The 12,492-nt window shown below is 58.7% G+C and overlaps 1 protein-coding gene across 1 annotated transcript in view; it reads left to right on the plus strand.

Moving 5' to 3' along the window:
- Positions 1–12,492, plus strand: part of WDR1 (WD repeat domain 1) — a 42,070-nt gene that overhangs the window by 13,559 nt on the left and 16,019 nt on the right. The window contains exons 4-5 of the mRNA XM_087864273.1: positions 4,125–4,272; positions 5,224–5,404. Coding sequence (XP_087720399.1) covers positions 4,125–4,272; positions 5,224–5,404 — 329 coding nt within the window. The remainder of the gene's footprint in view (positions 1–4,124; positions 4,273–5,223; positions 5,405–12,492) is intronic.

Here is a 12,492-nt window from a genome sequence, read left to right on the forward strand (position 1 = left end):
TTGCCAGAAGAACTGACCGGCCAGGAGAGGAGCGCGGGGGGCCACACACCCCCACGACTGCTCTGCGCTGCCTTCTGCCCCTCCCTGGGAGGCATGTCGGGACCTGTCTCTGGAGGGTTCGTCTCTTACTGTGCAGTCTGCCTGGAATAATTTACCTTCCTGGGCCTTTATTTTCTCTCCGGGAAGCCAGAGCAGCAATGTGTGTGAAATTCCTAGGACCGTCTTGCGCTGGTGGCCACCTGGTAGCAGGTGACTGAAGTGTTTGCCCCTAGACCCGGGACCCGCCAGAGAGCAAGCCGGGTGGCTGATGGCTACAGCCGGCAGTCGGGGCTGTGTGTGAGGAGCTTGGCTGGGAGTCTGGCCCAACGTGGTACTTAACGAGGTTGCTGTTGAGACTCACTCCCACTCTATCTGTAAAACTCGCTCTAATTTATATGCCTCGGTTTATTTTAGCCGTGTAATTTTTTTTTAATTTATTTTTTGGCTGACCCTGCTTGCCAGCAAAATACCTTTTCCTTGAAAGCCCCAAGATGTGGCCCTGGTGCCTTTTAAAATGATGTCTTCGAGAGAGAGAAGTGTGGTTGGCAAGGGCCCCGCCGCCTCCTTGGCACATGGAGCTGCAGGCGCGGCTGCTGAGTCACATGGGAGCCCAGGCCTGCGTTCCCAGGCCCCAGGGCCCCAGGGCCGGGTGCTTCACCAGCCAGCAAGCTGGCTTCAGATCCTCATGCCGAATCAGTGAGGAAGCCTGGCACAGAGACCATTGCAAAGGACAGTCACCTAAGTAAAGGGTCAGTTTGACCTGCTTCTCTCGCAGAGGCGCCCTGGTTTGGTGGAGGAACGGAGGGAGGTGTGGGCTGCACGCAGATCCAGGCGCTCTTGGGCGGAGATCACGTTTACTTTCTAGCGTTCTGGTCCCTTGAACGAAGAGAAGGAAACCCTCACTGCAGAGATTAGGTCCTGGGCTAAAAATAGCGTGGTTGTACAGGGTTTGCAGTGAGGAGGACGGAGGCTGAGAAAGGGCTGTGCTCTCCGCCTAAGTGGGTTACTTGGTACCTGGCGTTCCCCGGGTTAGGGCGGGAGTCCCAGTACCTCAGGAGACCTGTGGCTTGCTCCCACATGGGTTTCCAGCCCTCTGTGGGACCTTCAGATTCCTATGAGTCTGAACGGTCTATGTCTGCTGAATGATTGAACCTTCCAGAAGGCCTACTGTGTAAGGAGCCCATGCCAGGGGCTGGACCCTCAGCCCTAGACAAAATGGTCAGTCTCTGCCCTTGGGTTGACATGGCTCACGGTGCCATGTTCTCTTGTTCAGAGCCATTTCCAGGGCAAACCCAGTTCCCTTTTTGTAGCCATGTCTTCTTGGGTAACTTTAATGCTAGTGGTCTATGCCCCATACTCCGTCCCTTGAGCACCCACTAGGGCTGTGAATCCCAGGCTGCCCTCAGAGCAATGCACCCAGGCCGCAGAGTGGCAGGCTTCCTAGGAGAGGGGCCGCATGCCCAGAGGGGAGGAGAGAAGGGTTGCTCAGGTGAGGAACATAGGTAGAGAGGCCAGGCTGCGAAGCTGGCGAGCAGAGGCCTCCGTGGGCACCGGAAGGCCCACCTCACTCCCTGCTCCCTGTGGTCCCCCATGTTGCAAGCTGCCGGGGAGAGGGGGCAGGCTCAACAAGACTGATCCTCTTGGTGCGGTGGAGATGCCTTCCCAGGAGGGGACAGAGGGAACTCTTTCCCCATCAGTTCTGACGTCTTGCAGGTGTTCTCTGTCCCCGGGCAGGTATCTTTGTTGTGCCCCCGGCACCCAGCACGGGGCTTGGCACCATGGGCAATTGGTCAGGATCTCGTGACTGCCCAGGGGCTGCCCTCGTCAGTGGGGCCCGAGCGCCTGGTCTCCAAGCCCCCCAGTCTCTTTCTGGAGCAGCCCCAGCTGCTTCCAAAAAAGGAATTAAATGTATGGAAGCAACCTAAATGTCCCTTAATGGACAAACGGATACGGAAAATGTGGCATATATATATGTTGGAATCGTGACACGGTCGTAAAAAAGGATGAGGTCGTTCCATCTGAGACACCACAGGAGGCCCTAAAGGGTATTATAGTGAGTAAAATAGACTGAGAAAGACAAAGACCATATGATTCCACTTAGAGTGGAATCTAAGGGAAAAAAAGAATAAACAAAAGCAGAATCAGACTATAAACACAGAGAACCCAGGATGGTTGCCCGAGGGGCGGGGGCGGGGCGTGAGGGGGTGGGGGGGTTGGGAGACGCAGGCTCCTGGGTGTGGAATGAGCGAGTGGTGGGAATGCAGGATGCAGCACAGGGAACGCAGTCGCAGACATCGTCATAGTAACGCCAGGACAGATGGTGGTTTCCCCTGTGCTGCACGTGGCGTAACCTGTAGACTTGTCGGGTCACTGGGTTGTACACCTGAAAGTAACGTGACATCGTCAGCTCGCCTCAGGTGAACCAAAAGAAGGGTTAAATGGACAAGCAGGGCCCAGTGGAGGGCCTGGTGGGGAGGCCGTGGGAAACACGACTCCGCCGGGCCCGGGGAGGAGGCCCACCCCCAACCCCACCCCCGGGAGCGGGCAGTGGCTGGCAGAGCCCAGGGGAGGCTGGCAAGCCGGCGCCATTCCGCCCGAGAGGATGGGACACGGTGAGCCTGAGCTGTAGACGCTGATTGTGCAGGACTCTAGAGCCCCCTAGACAGGCCTGAGCCCAGCCAACCAGGAATTAGTTCCAGGTCATCTTTGGAACTCCCCTCAGCCAGGCAGCCTTCCTGGACCTCCCCCAGAGAGGCCGAGGGTCCCCGGGGCCCCTCAGGTTGTGCTCTTCACGTGGCCGTGAGTCTGCCCTCGTCTGCCCCGCAGACTGTGGGCCCGGGTGCTTGCCCGTGAGGCAGGGTCTCCGGTGGCCTCCTGCAGATCCTTAGTTCATTCGCTGGTGAGTGGTGACCAGCTTGTGGCGAGCACCTCCAGTGTATCCAGCGCTCGTCCAAGACTACACGTGCTAACTTGTTTCAGCCTCTCAGCAGCCCCCCGAGGTGGCCCTGTCCTTCCCCTCTGGTCAGTGCAGTTGTAGGTGTGATGTGTTGTTTGACACCCTCGGAGCCCCGTGCAGCCTCCGTCTCCTTCAGTTCTGAGGCCCGAACGGGAGGACAGAAGCTGGGCTCACAGAACAGCTGGAGGGTCTGTGTTAAGTGCTAAAGGGGCCTGGGGACCCTGGGAGCCTACCTGGTGGGAGCAACCGCCACCCCCCCCCCCCCCCCGCCCCGGCCCCAATGTGGGCCTGAGGACTTAGTGTAAAATCCTCCATCTTCATGCTGATTTGGGAGCTCAGTGCTCTTTGGAAAGGGCTGTGTCGGAATTGGTCTCAGATCTTGGTGACAGGATCCTGCCGGGAAGGGAGGGGTGTGCCTCTCCCTCCCCCTCACGGCGCTGTCACTGTATTACTAATCCCCGAGGAGAGGCGTGGCTTCGCATTCTGTCTGTAGTACCACTTCGCCTTCCAGCACCCACCTGCGTGCCTCCCGCAGGAATCCTGCTCTCACCTCGCTCATCTGGGTTGTGGGGTGTGCCTCGCCGTACACGCCGTAGACGCAGGGGTGGGGTGAGGAGCTGGAGAGGAGCCCAGGCGGGGGCCGCGTGGAAGTCACGGTGTGCACCAGCTGCACACAGCGCTGCTCCTTGCTGGCACAGCCGCTGCGCGGGAGAGGCGGCTGTTGCTAGTCTTGTCACATTTTTGCAAATGAAGAACTTGAGTCCCGAGTGTTCAGAAAGCTGCCCAGGGCCCATATGCCATTTAGATCCCCCTGCAAGACTAGAATCAGAGACTAGAATCAGAACCAGACTGCTGCCTGACGGCTAGGCCTCCGTGTGGCCTAGCTTTCTGGTGCCCACACAGGGCTTGTCATCCAGGGGATGGCTGGTGAACTGCAGAGACCCAGTAGTGGGCCTCACGGAGGCCACAGGCTCTGATGGAGCAGTGGCACGTTTTGCTCACTTGAAACGCGGCCTTGGGCCGCTGCAGCAAGCCTATGAGCCCCTGGGCCGTGCTGCATGGACGTGCCTTGTGCCCACACCGCCAGACCAGGGATGAACATCGCTCTCGCCACCCTTTGTGTCCACAGATGTATCTGGAAAGCTCAGGATCTGGGATACCACGCAGAAGGAGCACCTCTTAAAGTATGAGTATCAGCCTTTCGCTGGGAAGATCAAGGACATTGCTTGGACAGAAGACAGTAAGAGGATCGCAGTGGTCGGGGAAGGAAGGGAGAAGTGAGTCTCTGGCCTCGGCCCCTCCCTGCCCGTGTGTCTTGGCTTTCTTTGTGGGCGCCCCTGCTGGGAGGGGAGCAGTGACCTCTGCGCCAGCTTGGCCTAGTGTGTGTTGAGGCCCCATGGGGCGGGGCCCCTCACCCCCTGGAACACCAGCTGTCGTGCCCATAGTCCAGGCAGCAGGAAAGGGGACGGGTCTCTCCCGGCATACCACACAGCCGCACCTGGCTGCAGGGGAGCTGGGCATATCACTGAAGTGACCTTACGAAGGAAGGGGGGGCCAGTGGAGGTGGGGTAGGTGGCCCTCAGTGGCTGCTGCCCGCGGGTCCGGTGACCAGCAGGGTCAGTGCCGCAGTGCAGGGTTCTCTCCAGGGCACCACGGCAGCTTCAGGCACTCGGACTTGGCAGTTTCTCTTACTCAGAGGCTATTTTTAATGTGTGTTCTGGCAGGTGTTCGTTCTGCCGTAGTTTTTCAGGTCATCCAATTGGTCTTAACAATTCAGTTTTCATTCGAACACCGAGTAACCCCCACGGTATGTTTGCATCGGATGCCAGCTGAGAGCAAGGCACCATCTCCTTCTGGTAGGGGATGGTAGCTGCTAACTACCTTGGTCCCACCCAAAACAACCGTTAGGAAACGGATAAGCCACAGAGCTGTTCCCCGGCAGATGTTTTTAAGGGACCTTCCACATGGGAGACTTGTTGGCCTGGACCATATAGACGCAGACCTCCGGTCCCTTCCCCAAGGCACTTGGTCTCGGAATCTTTGACAAACAGCACACGGAGCTGAAGCCACCGTGCCTCCAGCGTTTGCTCCTTTAGCACGTGTGCGTGAAGCGCGGCCACGAGCGCCCCCCCACCCCCCTCTGAGCACTGGCACATAGCTGCCCACCTCTCATCGACCGTCCCCAGGGTTGATTGTTTTCTTCTTGTGACTCCTCTCTTCGGGTAAAGGTTTGGAGCCGTCTTCCTGTGGGACAGTGGCTCTTCCGTGGGCGAGGTCACGGGACACAACAAAGTCATCAACAGCGTGGACATCAAGCAGAGCCGACCGTACCGGCTGGCCACAGGCAGTGACGATAACTGTGCCGCGTTCTTTGAGGGGCCACCGTTCAAGTTCAAGTTTACAATTGGCGTAAGTGGACATCCCCTCTTGGGGGGAGTTTGCATATGACACTGGCAGCCTAGACCCTCAGGCTTGCGGGCGCGTGCCATTGATGCTGTGATGTGTAGACAGAAGTTTGCAGGGGAACTTCACATGACAGTGGGACAGCACACTAGCCGCCTGCCCACATGGCCCTGCGCTCGGGTCAGCAGGGCTGCTTCCAACAGAGAGGGACCCGCCCTGGGAGATGTGTGTGTTTCTGGGGTTGCGGGGAGGGCAGGGAGGGCACCTCTCTGCCCTGTGACCAGGTGAGCATCCTGGCCTGGAGGGGCTTTGTTAGAAAGGGGTAGCCCAGGGTTGTCTCTGGTTCTGCCAACTTGAGCCGCCCAGGTGGTGGAGCTGGTGAGCTTCCAGGGACACCCGGCTTCGTCTCCGGTGAGATGATGAGGGCGGGGTCACAGCTGGAATGACACATGATGAGGAGAGTTAGATGCTTTGCCTGTAGAAGACACCTGTCCCGACACCTTAGCAGGGTGTCTTAGCTCTGCCCCTGCTCCCTGGTTGGGCAAGGGTCTGAACCCAAGCCTCATTTTTCCCGTCTGCAAGGTGGGTATGGGGGTATCGATACAGTGCGTTTATCCATGAACTTAACTGCATAGCTGCCCACGGGTCCAGAGCAGTTCCCTGTCCTATCTCATCAAGGATTAATGAGAGAATGTCCTTAAAGTGGCTCCATGGGGACCGCTGTTTACTTCAATGACTGAGCGCAGTGATTCATAAACCGCGGGCAGGGTGTGGCTGGAAAGGATGATGCCACTTCCTCAGCAGGTCCCCACAGGGTAGCCCTCGGGCGGTGGGCAGCATCTGCAGTGCAGATCGTGGCTCGGCTATGGAAGGGCTCTGCAGGGGTGCATGCCCTGCCGGCGGTGAAACAGACTCCGGTCTGCCCCCAGGGCCCCTGAGCAGGGCCAGGCGGCTGCATGGGAAGCCCAGCAAGGCCTTCTGTGCCCCACGGGGCGTGCAGCTCGGAGCTCTTTTTGCAGCGGTTCTTGTGGCCGTCTCCTGTGGCTGCCGCCTGGTTGGCAGGTGGTGGGGGCTTTGTCGAAGGCTGTGTTCAATGTCAGTGTTTTCTAAGTGCAGGTAGAGGTACGGTGGGATGAGTCAGATAACTGAACATCCTGCTTTGCACCCAGGAGAGGAAGGAGGAGGGAGGTAAGAGCTTTCTGCGGCAACAGGAGGCTGTCCTTGCATGTCTCAGTGAAGCTGTCCCTGCTCCCAAGTCCCCCTCCTCCCTCTCACTGCTTTATGTCACTTGGCCATGATCTGGGCTGTGGGCTGATAAGGCTCCTCTCCCTGCCCCAGGAGGGATCACTTCCTCTTTGCAGATGGGGACTAAACCCAGCCTGGAGCAGCTCAGCGGCAAGTTGGCAGAGCCAGGTTTGAGCCCAGGCAGCCCGAGCCTGACTTCAGCGCGCTGCCAGCCTTCTCTGTGTGCTCACTTGGGCACTTGGCCGGAATAATCTTTCTCTTTCCGTTTTCCTTTCTAATGTGAGAACACAAGCCGTCACTCCAAGGCCCGGGCCTAGGGCTGTCGGGTACAAACATTGTCCAAGCTGGCACCTGCGTACAGGTGGGCACACAGCTTGTCCTTAGGTCTGCCTGTGGAGCCTGTCACCCATGGGTCCTGCGTCAGGACCTGGCTGAAGACAGGAGTGAGGGATGCTGGGTGGCAGCCCAGCACCGCCGCTGGCTGGCTCTGTGACCCTTGGATGGGCCAGTGGTGTGTCTGGGTCCCCTCCGTAGACGGGACGGTGACCGCCATCCTCTGCTGGCCCCGCAGACCTGTGGGAGGACGTGAGATGCTAGCCAATGTCGGATCAGTGTGTCCACGAGAGTTCTTTAGGCTTCTGTCGGAGAAGATTCTAACAGGCTCAGATGGCCAGCGAATAAAGGATGGGGAGAGCACTCGGGGCCCCACACCCACCCAAATCTCCTGTCAAGTGTTGACAACTGTGTAGGTCAGTCTGACTTAAGCACGTGTATCTGCCCTCAGAGCCCCTCGAGTGCAGCTGGAGCGGGTGGCTGGCCGCCTGCCCATCCAGGCTCCAGCTTCTCGCCGTCACCCCTCACCAACAAGGGGTGAGCTTGTCAGGAGCACAGAGGGGTTGAGCTCAAGTTGCCGCCTTCGGAGAGACTGAGTTGTGCTCTCGGTTTCAGTACGTGCTGGAATAAAATGCTGGTGGTGCGTGTACCCGAGGGGAGGTGAAAGTGTTTCAGACAAGCCGGCGTGACCAAATGTACTCGAGTCAGCCCACCTGGCCATCCTGCTGGCTTGCATGGGGGGTCTGATCGCTTTTCTCTTTGGTTCTTGAGCTGCTTGGTTTAAACCAGCTGCTCAAGTTGTGCAGAGTGAGTGTAGACTCCTGATTTCCTCTGGAGCGGAGTGAGGACCCGCTTCAGCCAGACTCTGCTGGGCCCTCGGGCTGTCAGTCCAGCATTAGTTTTCCTTTGCCTGAACCTGCTGTGGGCTGCAGAGGCTGCAGGAAGATGGGGTGGAGGAACCGTCACTGGAATAGCGCCCCGTCTCCCCCCATTTCAGATGCCGTGGGCCACCTGGGCAGGTGACTTCCTGGGATCGTAGGAGACCGGGTGTGGGATGGAGGCTTGAGGCATCACTGTCTCTGCTCTGGCACTGGCATTCTGTGGACAAAGGTTGGGATTCCCTTAGAAGACCCAAGAAAGAAGGGGCAGGTGGGCCCTTACCTACTCCTGCCTCTGCAGCAGGAATTTCTTCCCGCCGAGCACGTCCCTGCGTCCGATGCATGGTTAGCTTGCCCGCCTTGTCTGTGCACCTGGCCCATGGGCGCGTTGGGCGAGTTTCAGCGCCCCTCTGGCCATGCACTTCCTCTTCTGCCAGGGACGACCGCAGACGGCTCTTCTGGAGCAGGCACTTGGGAAGACTGTGTCCACAGCCAGGTGTTGTGGTCGATAGGACAGTTTATCTAATTCAGCGATTGCTTAGGTGGCACTCCTATGGCCCAGGCCACCTTGTCCAGGCTGTGGCTGTGTGATCTGGAGGTGGAAACTTCCCGAGGTTCTGAGCGTGGACGGAGCCCACCTGTGGCAGAGGGGACACCTGGTCTCCGCTCCAGCCGGCCGTGCTGTGCAGCGTGTCTGCCGCTCCCGGAGCGGCTTTCCCCTGCCACCTGTGTGGTCTTACCCATCACGGGCGGCGCTGAGCAGGGGTGTCCCACTTCCCTCTACACAGCGGAGGTGAGTTGAGCTAGAAATCTGCCTTGGCTATTATTAGAGGCATTGCCTTTCTAGGCAGTTAAGGCGAATTGGAGCTCAGCTATGCAGGATTTTCTGGTGGTATTTTTCCTGTTTCCTGACTCCCAGCAGGGGAGAAAGCAGCCGTTGCCGGCCCTTCGGCGTGTATCGGGTACCTGCTTTGTACTGGCCCTGGGCTGGACCCACAGATACCCTGCCTCATCCTTAGCCATTCGCCTTCCGCCTTTGTATCTGCCAGTGTTGCTTTTCAGAGAGCTATGGGTGCGTTAGTGCTGGTCATGCTTGCGGTCAGCGGGGCAGGTCTCCTTCCCCCCGTTTCGTTCCTGGTCTCCTGCGCAGGCTATGGCTGATGGCAGGGTACATGGCCTGGCCAGGCTCACAGGGACAAGCCTTCTGTCCCTTCCTCTGGTCCTCTTTCTCCAGAGGACAGTGGTTGCTGAGCCAGGGTGTCCAGGGTGGCAGGGGAAGCAGGCAGAGGGCAGGGTCACTTTTGTGTCTCTCAGCCAAGCTGAAGCAGGCGGAGGTGTGCCGCTACCCCTCTAAGCACGTGACAGGGAAGACTCCCCGGGGTGAGGGGAAGCCAGGTGTGGAGGGGGTGGTGGGCTGACTGGAGGAGTGAGGCAGTGTTGCAGGTGAGGACAGAAACCCATTTTCAGGGCACCAGCCGTAGGGGCGCGTGCTGTGCTCAGGGGGGACGAGGAGCTGGGCCCAGGCGTCTGAGCCTGTTTCTCTCTCCATGAGCTCAGGACGGGCACAGGACAGGTGGGCAGGGCATTTCAGTGTGAGGGTTAGTAGCAGTTGTACGTTCAGGGGACAGCTGGGGCCAGTGAAACCAGGGAGGGCTCCCAGAGGAGACACCTGAGCTGACCAGCTCGTCTGCCTGGGCTCGCTGGAGTCAGGCCATGGAGCCTGGTGGTGCTCTGACCCTATCAGTGACGGGGGCTCAGGTACGTTACTTATTACCTAATGGCTTCACAACTCTGTTCTCAGTGTCGGCGGTGATGGTGGGTCAGGTGATGATGGGGGAGAGAGAATGACAGTGGGGGGTTTTCGGGGGGCTTTGCTGACACAGTAACCGCCAGAGCTCCGGTGAATGTCGACCGTGACTGATGGGCAGACAGGTGTAGACCGGACACCAAGGGCCTTCCACATTGGGATGGCCTGAGCGAGCTAGGCCTGTGGGATGGTGCTGTGACTCCTCCAGGGAGCGTGGGGAGGGCCAGGCTGCGAGCCGCGGCTGGGTTGGGCAGCCAGAGAAGAGGTCCATCGGGTGTCTGAACCCTCGCCATACCCCTCCCCCTCTGGGATGTTTCCCCAGACCCATTCCTTCTTTGTAATCAGGCCTCACCTCCCTGTGGAACAGGCTATTTTTAGTCCTCACTTTTTTGGTTAATGGGCTGTTCGCTGTTGTTTCCCTGTAAGTCGCTATTTCAGGAGCAGACATCAAGTTTCCTGCTCCTTTGGACTCTTGGCTCAAGCTGCAGGAAAAGCTGACAGGGAAGAGTTTCTAAAGCCAAAGGCCTTGGGTTCACACAGTGCCTGGTCCTCTGGGGGCATCTGCTGTTCCTGGCCCTCACTGAACCCAGGCTTTCCCACAAGCCTGCCTTGTTCCAGGGCCTGGGCAGGGACCTGCGGCATTCCAGCGGGGAGGAGGGCCTCTCTGCAAGGGCGGACGTGGGCAGGTGTGGGGCTTGGGTGTCTGGTGCTGCCCTTCAGGAGGGCACCTGACTTCCGTGAGCTGGGCTTGGGATACGGGGACATTCCTGTTCTCTCAGGGAAGCAGCGAAACTGGTGGAATTGAATGGAGGCCGGCCATTGAACTCATGGCATATTCCTTATGCCTGGCAAAGGGGGATCAGCATCCCACACTGTAGCCCAGGGTCTGCTCCATTCGTTGTGCGCTCTTTTAGCATTCCAGTTCTTGGGGAGCGTGGCTGGCTCCCTTGCAGCCCCGGGTGGATGGCACCACGGTGGCATTTGGCCTGGGGAGTTAAGGGTCTGACCTGGGTGGCTCCCCTCCAGAAGGGGCCCGGCCTGCCCAGGCCCCAGAGCCAGTGCAGCCAAGCCCAGAGGTCTGGAAGAGAAACCAGAGACCCAGGTTCTCTCTGGGCCTGGTTGTCTCCTGGGAGGTGTCTGGAGGCTCCCTAAGGCCCTCGCAGTGGTAAGGTGGTGAGTGACCCGTGACCATGGTGAAGACAGAAGCAGTCAGGAGGGCTCGAGAGATCCCAGTTTGGGAAGCAGATTCCTTCCACCGTGGTTCGGATTGTGGACTGCGTCTGCTCTGGAACATGGAGCCCACGCCGTGCAGCAGGGAAGGTCAGCCCTCACACAGATGCGCACACACGAGAAACTCTGGTCCGTGGCCTCCGTGTCACCCTGCAGACCGGATGGCATGTTAGTAATGGGAACTGCCTCCCAGCGGTCCCCAAACCAGCACCACGTTCAGGCCGAAGCCGTGAGCCCATCGCACCTCCGTCACGGGCACTGGTGATGATGCCCCAGAGGACAGGCTCACGAGTCAGAGCAGAGTTGCAGCCCACGACGGTGCTCGCCAGGAAGAGGCAGGAATGAAGGCAGCTTGTGTGGATCACCCGTGTCCCTCGGCTCAGAGTGCTCGGGCTTTCCTGTCCCCGCGCCTGTGGGGGGATTCCCTCGCAGCGAGACGAAGTGCTGGCCGCTTCGGGCCTTGTCAGCTGGGGGAAGCGGTGTGGTCGCCGAAGAGCAGATGCGGGGCTGTCTCTACGCTCCGGCTCTGGACTGAACCGCGTGGGGCCCGACGTGCCTGGCCGGGAATGTCAGCAGGCAGAGATCGTGGCTCCGTGGGACGAGAGCTGCCTACACCAGGGACACCCCAACTGCGGGGCGACTGTTCTGCTCAGCCTCCCAGTTGGACTTTGCAGACACATAGGTTCCTCTGACCCAGGCTCTGTGGCTCCCCTCCTTGGGATCCTGGCTCCGATTTCTCCTGCCTGGCCTGAGTGTCTTCGCCAGTGCCGTGAGCAGCACAGCGTCCTTGAAGGGTTAGCATTACAGGAACGTTACAAATGATGTGTTCCGTGGGCTCGTTCCCTGCGGCTGCCAGTAACAAAGGACTACCAACCAGGGGCTTCAACAGGGATTTATTCTCGTATCTGGAAGGCAGATCCTGAGATCAGGTGTCAGCAGGCTTGTGTCCCCCCGGCTCCTTCCAGATTCTGTCCCCTGGCATTCCTTGGTTCGAGGGAGCGTCCTCCTGGTCTGTCTCCCTTCTTCACTTGCTCTTCCCTCCCCGACTGTGTCTATCCCGATCTCCCTCATTGGAGCACACTAGTTACTGCATTAGGGCCGCCCTAAGGACCTCATCGTACCTCAACTGCGTCCGCACAGACCCTCTTTCCTAAGGAGGTTTCCGTGTACAGGTGGCACAGTTCAGCTCGATTCAGCCCCTCACATGACACACACATGCAGAGCCTTCACACAAGCAGCTCCTGACTTAAGTTGACTCAGTGCTTGGCCTTGGAGGGCACTGTGGGGGCAGGTGACGGGCCGGGGCTTTCCTGAAGGTTAGGTGTTTATACCCACAGAATCCCTAAACCCTTCCTACCTGGAGGAGAGTTAAGAGTTCACTTAAGGGGTGTTTTTTGCAGGTGGGGGAGGGACGTGGGGTGTTTAGAGAATGTTTTCTTTTGCAAACCCTTGGTGGAGGAAAGATTGAGTTGTTTACTTATTTAGGAAAGGGAATCATCCCTGGAGGTCATCTGGAGTCTTACTCCCCAGAAGTGCAAGACCATTATTTAATTTCTTTAAAACCTCAGTTGTTAACCCAGCTCCATCCTGATCCCACTCAG

The sequence above is a fragment of the Ursus americanus genome, chromosome 8 (genome assembly GCF_024610735.1).
Source record: "Ursus americanus isolate L20-20 chromosome 8, mUrsAme1.1.p, whole genome shotgun sequence".
Taxonomy (NCBI): domain Eukaryota; kingdom Metazoa; phylum Chordata; class Mammalia; order Carnivora; family Ursidae; genus Ursus; species Ursus americanus.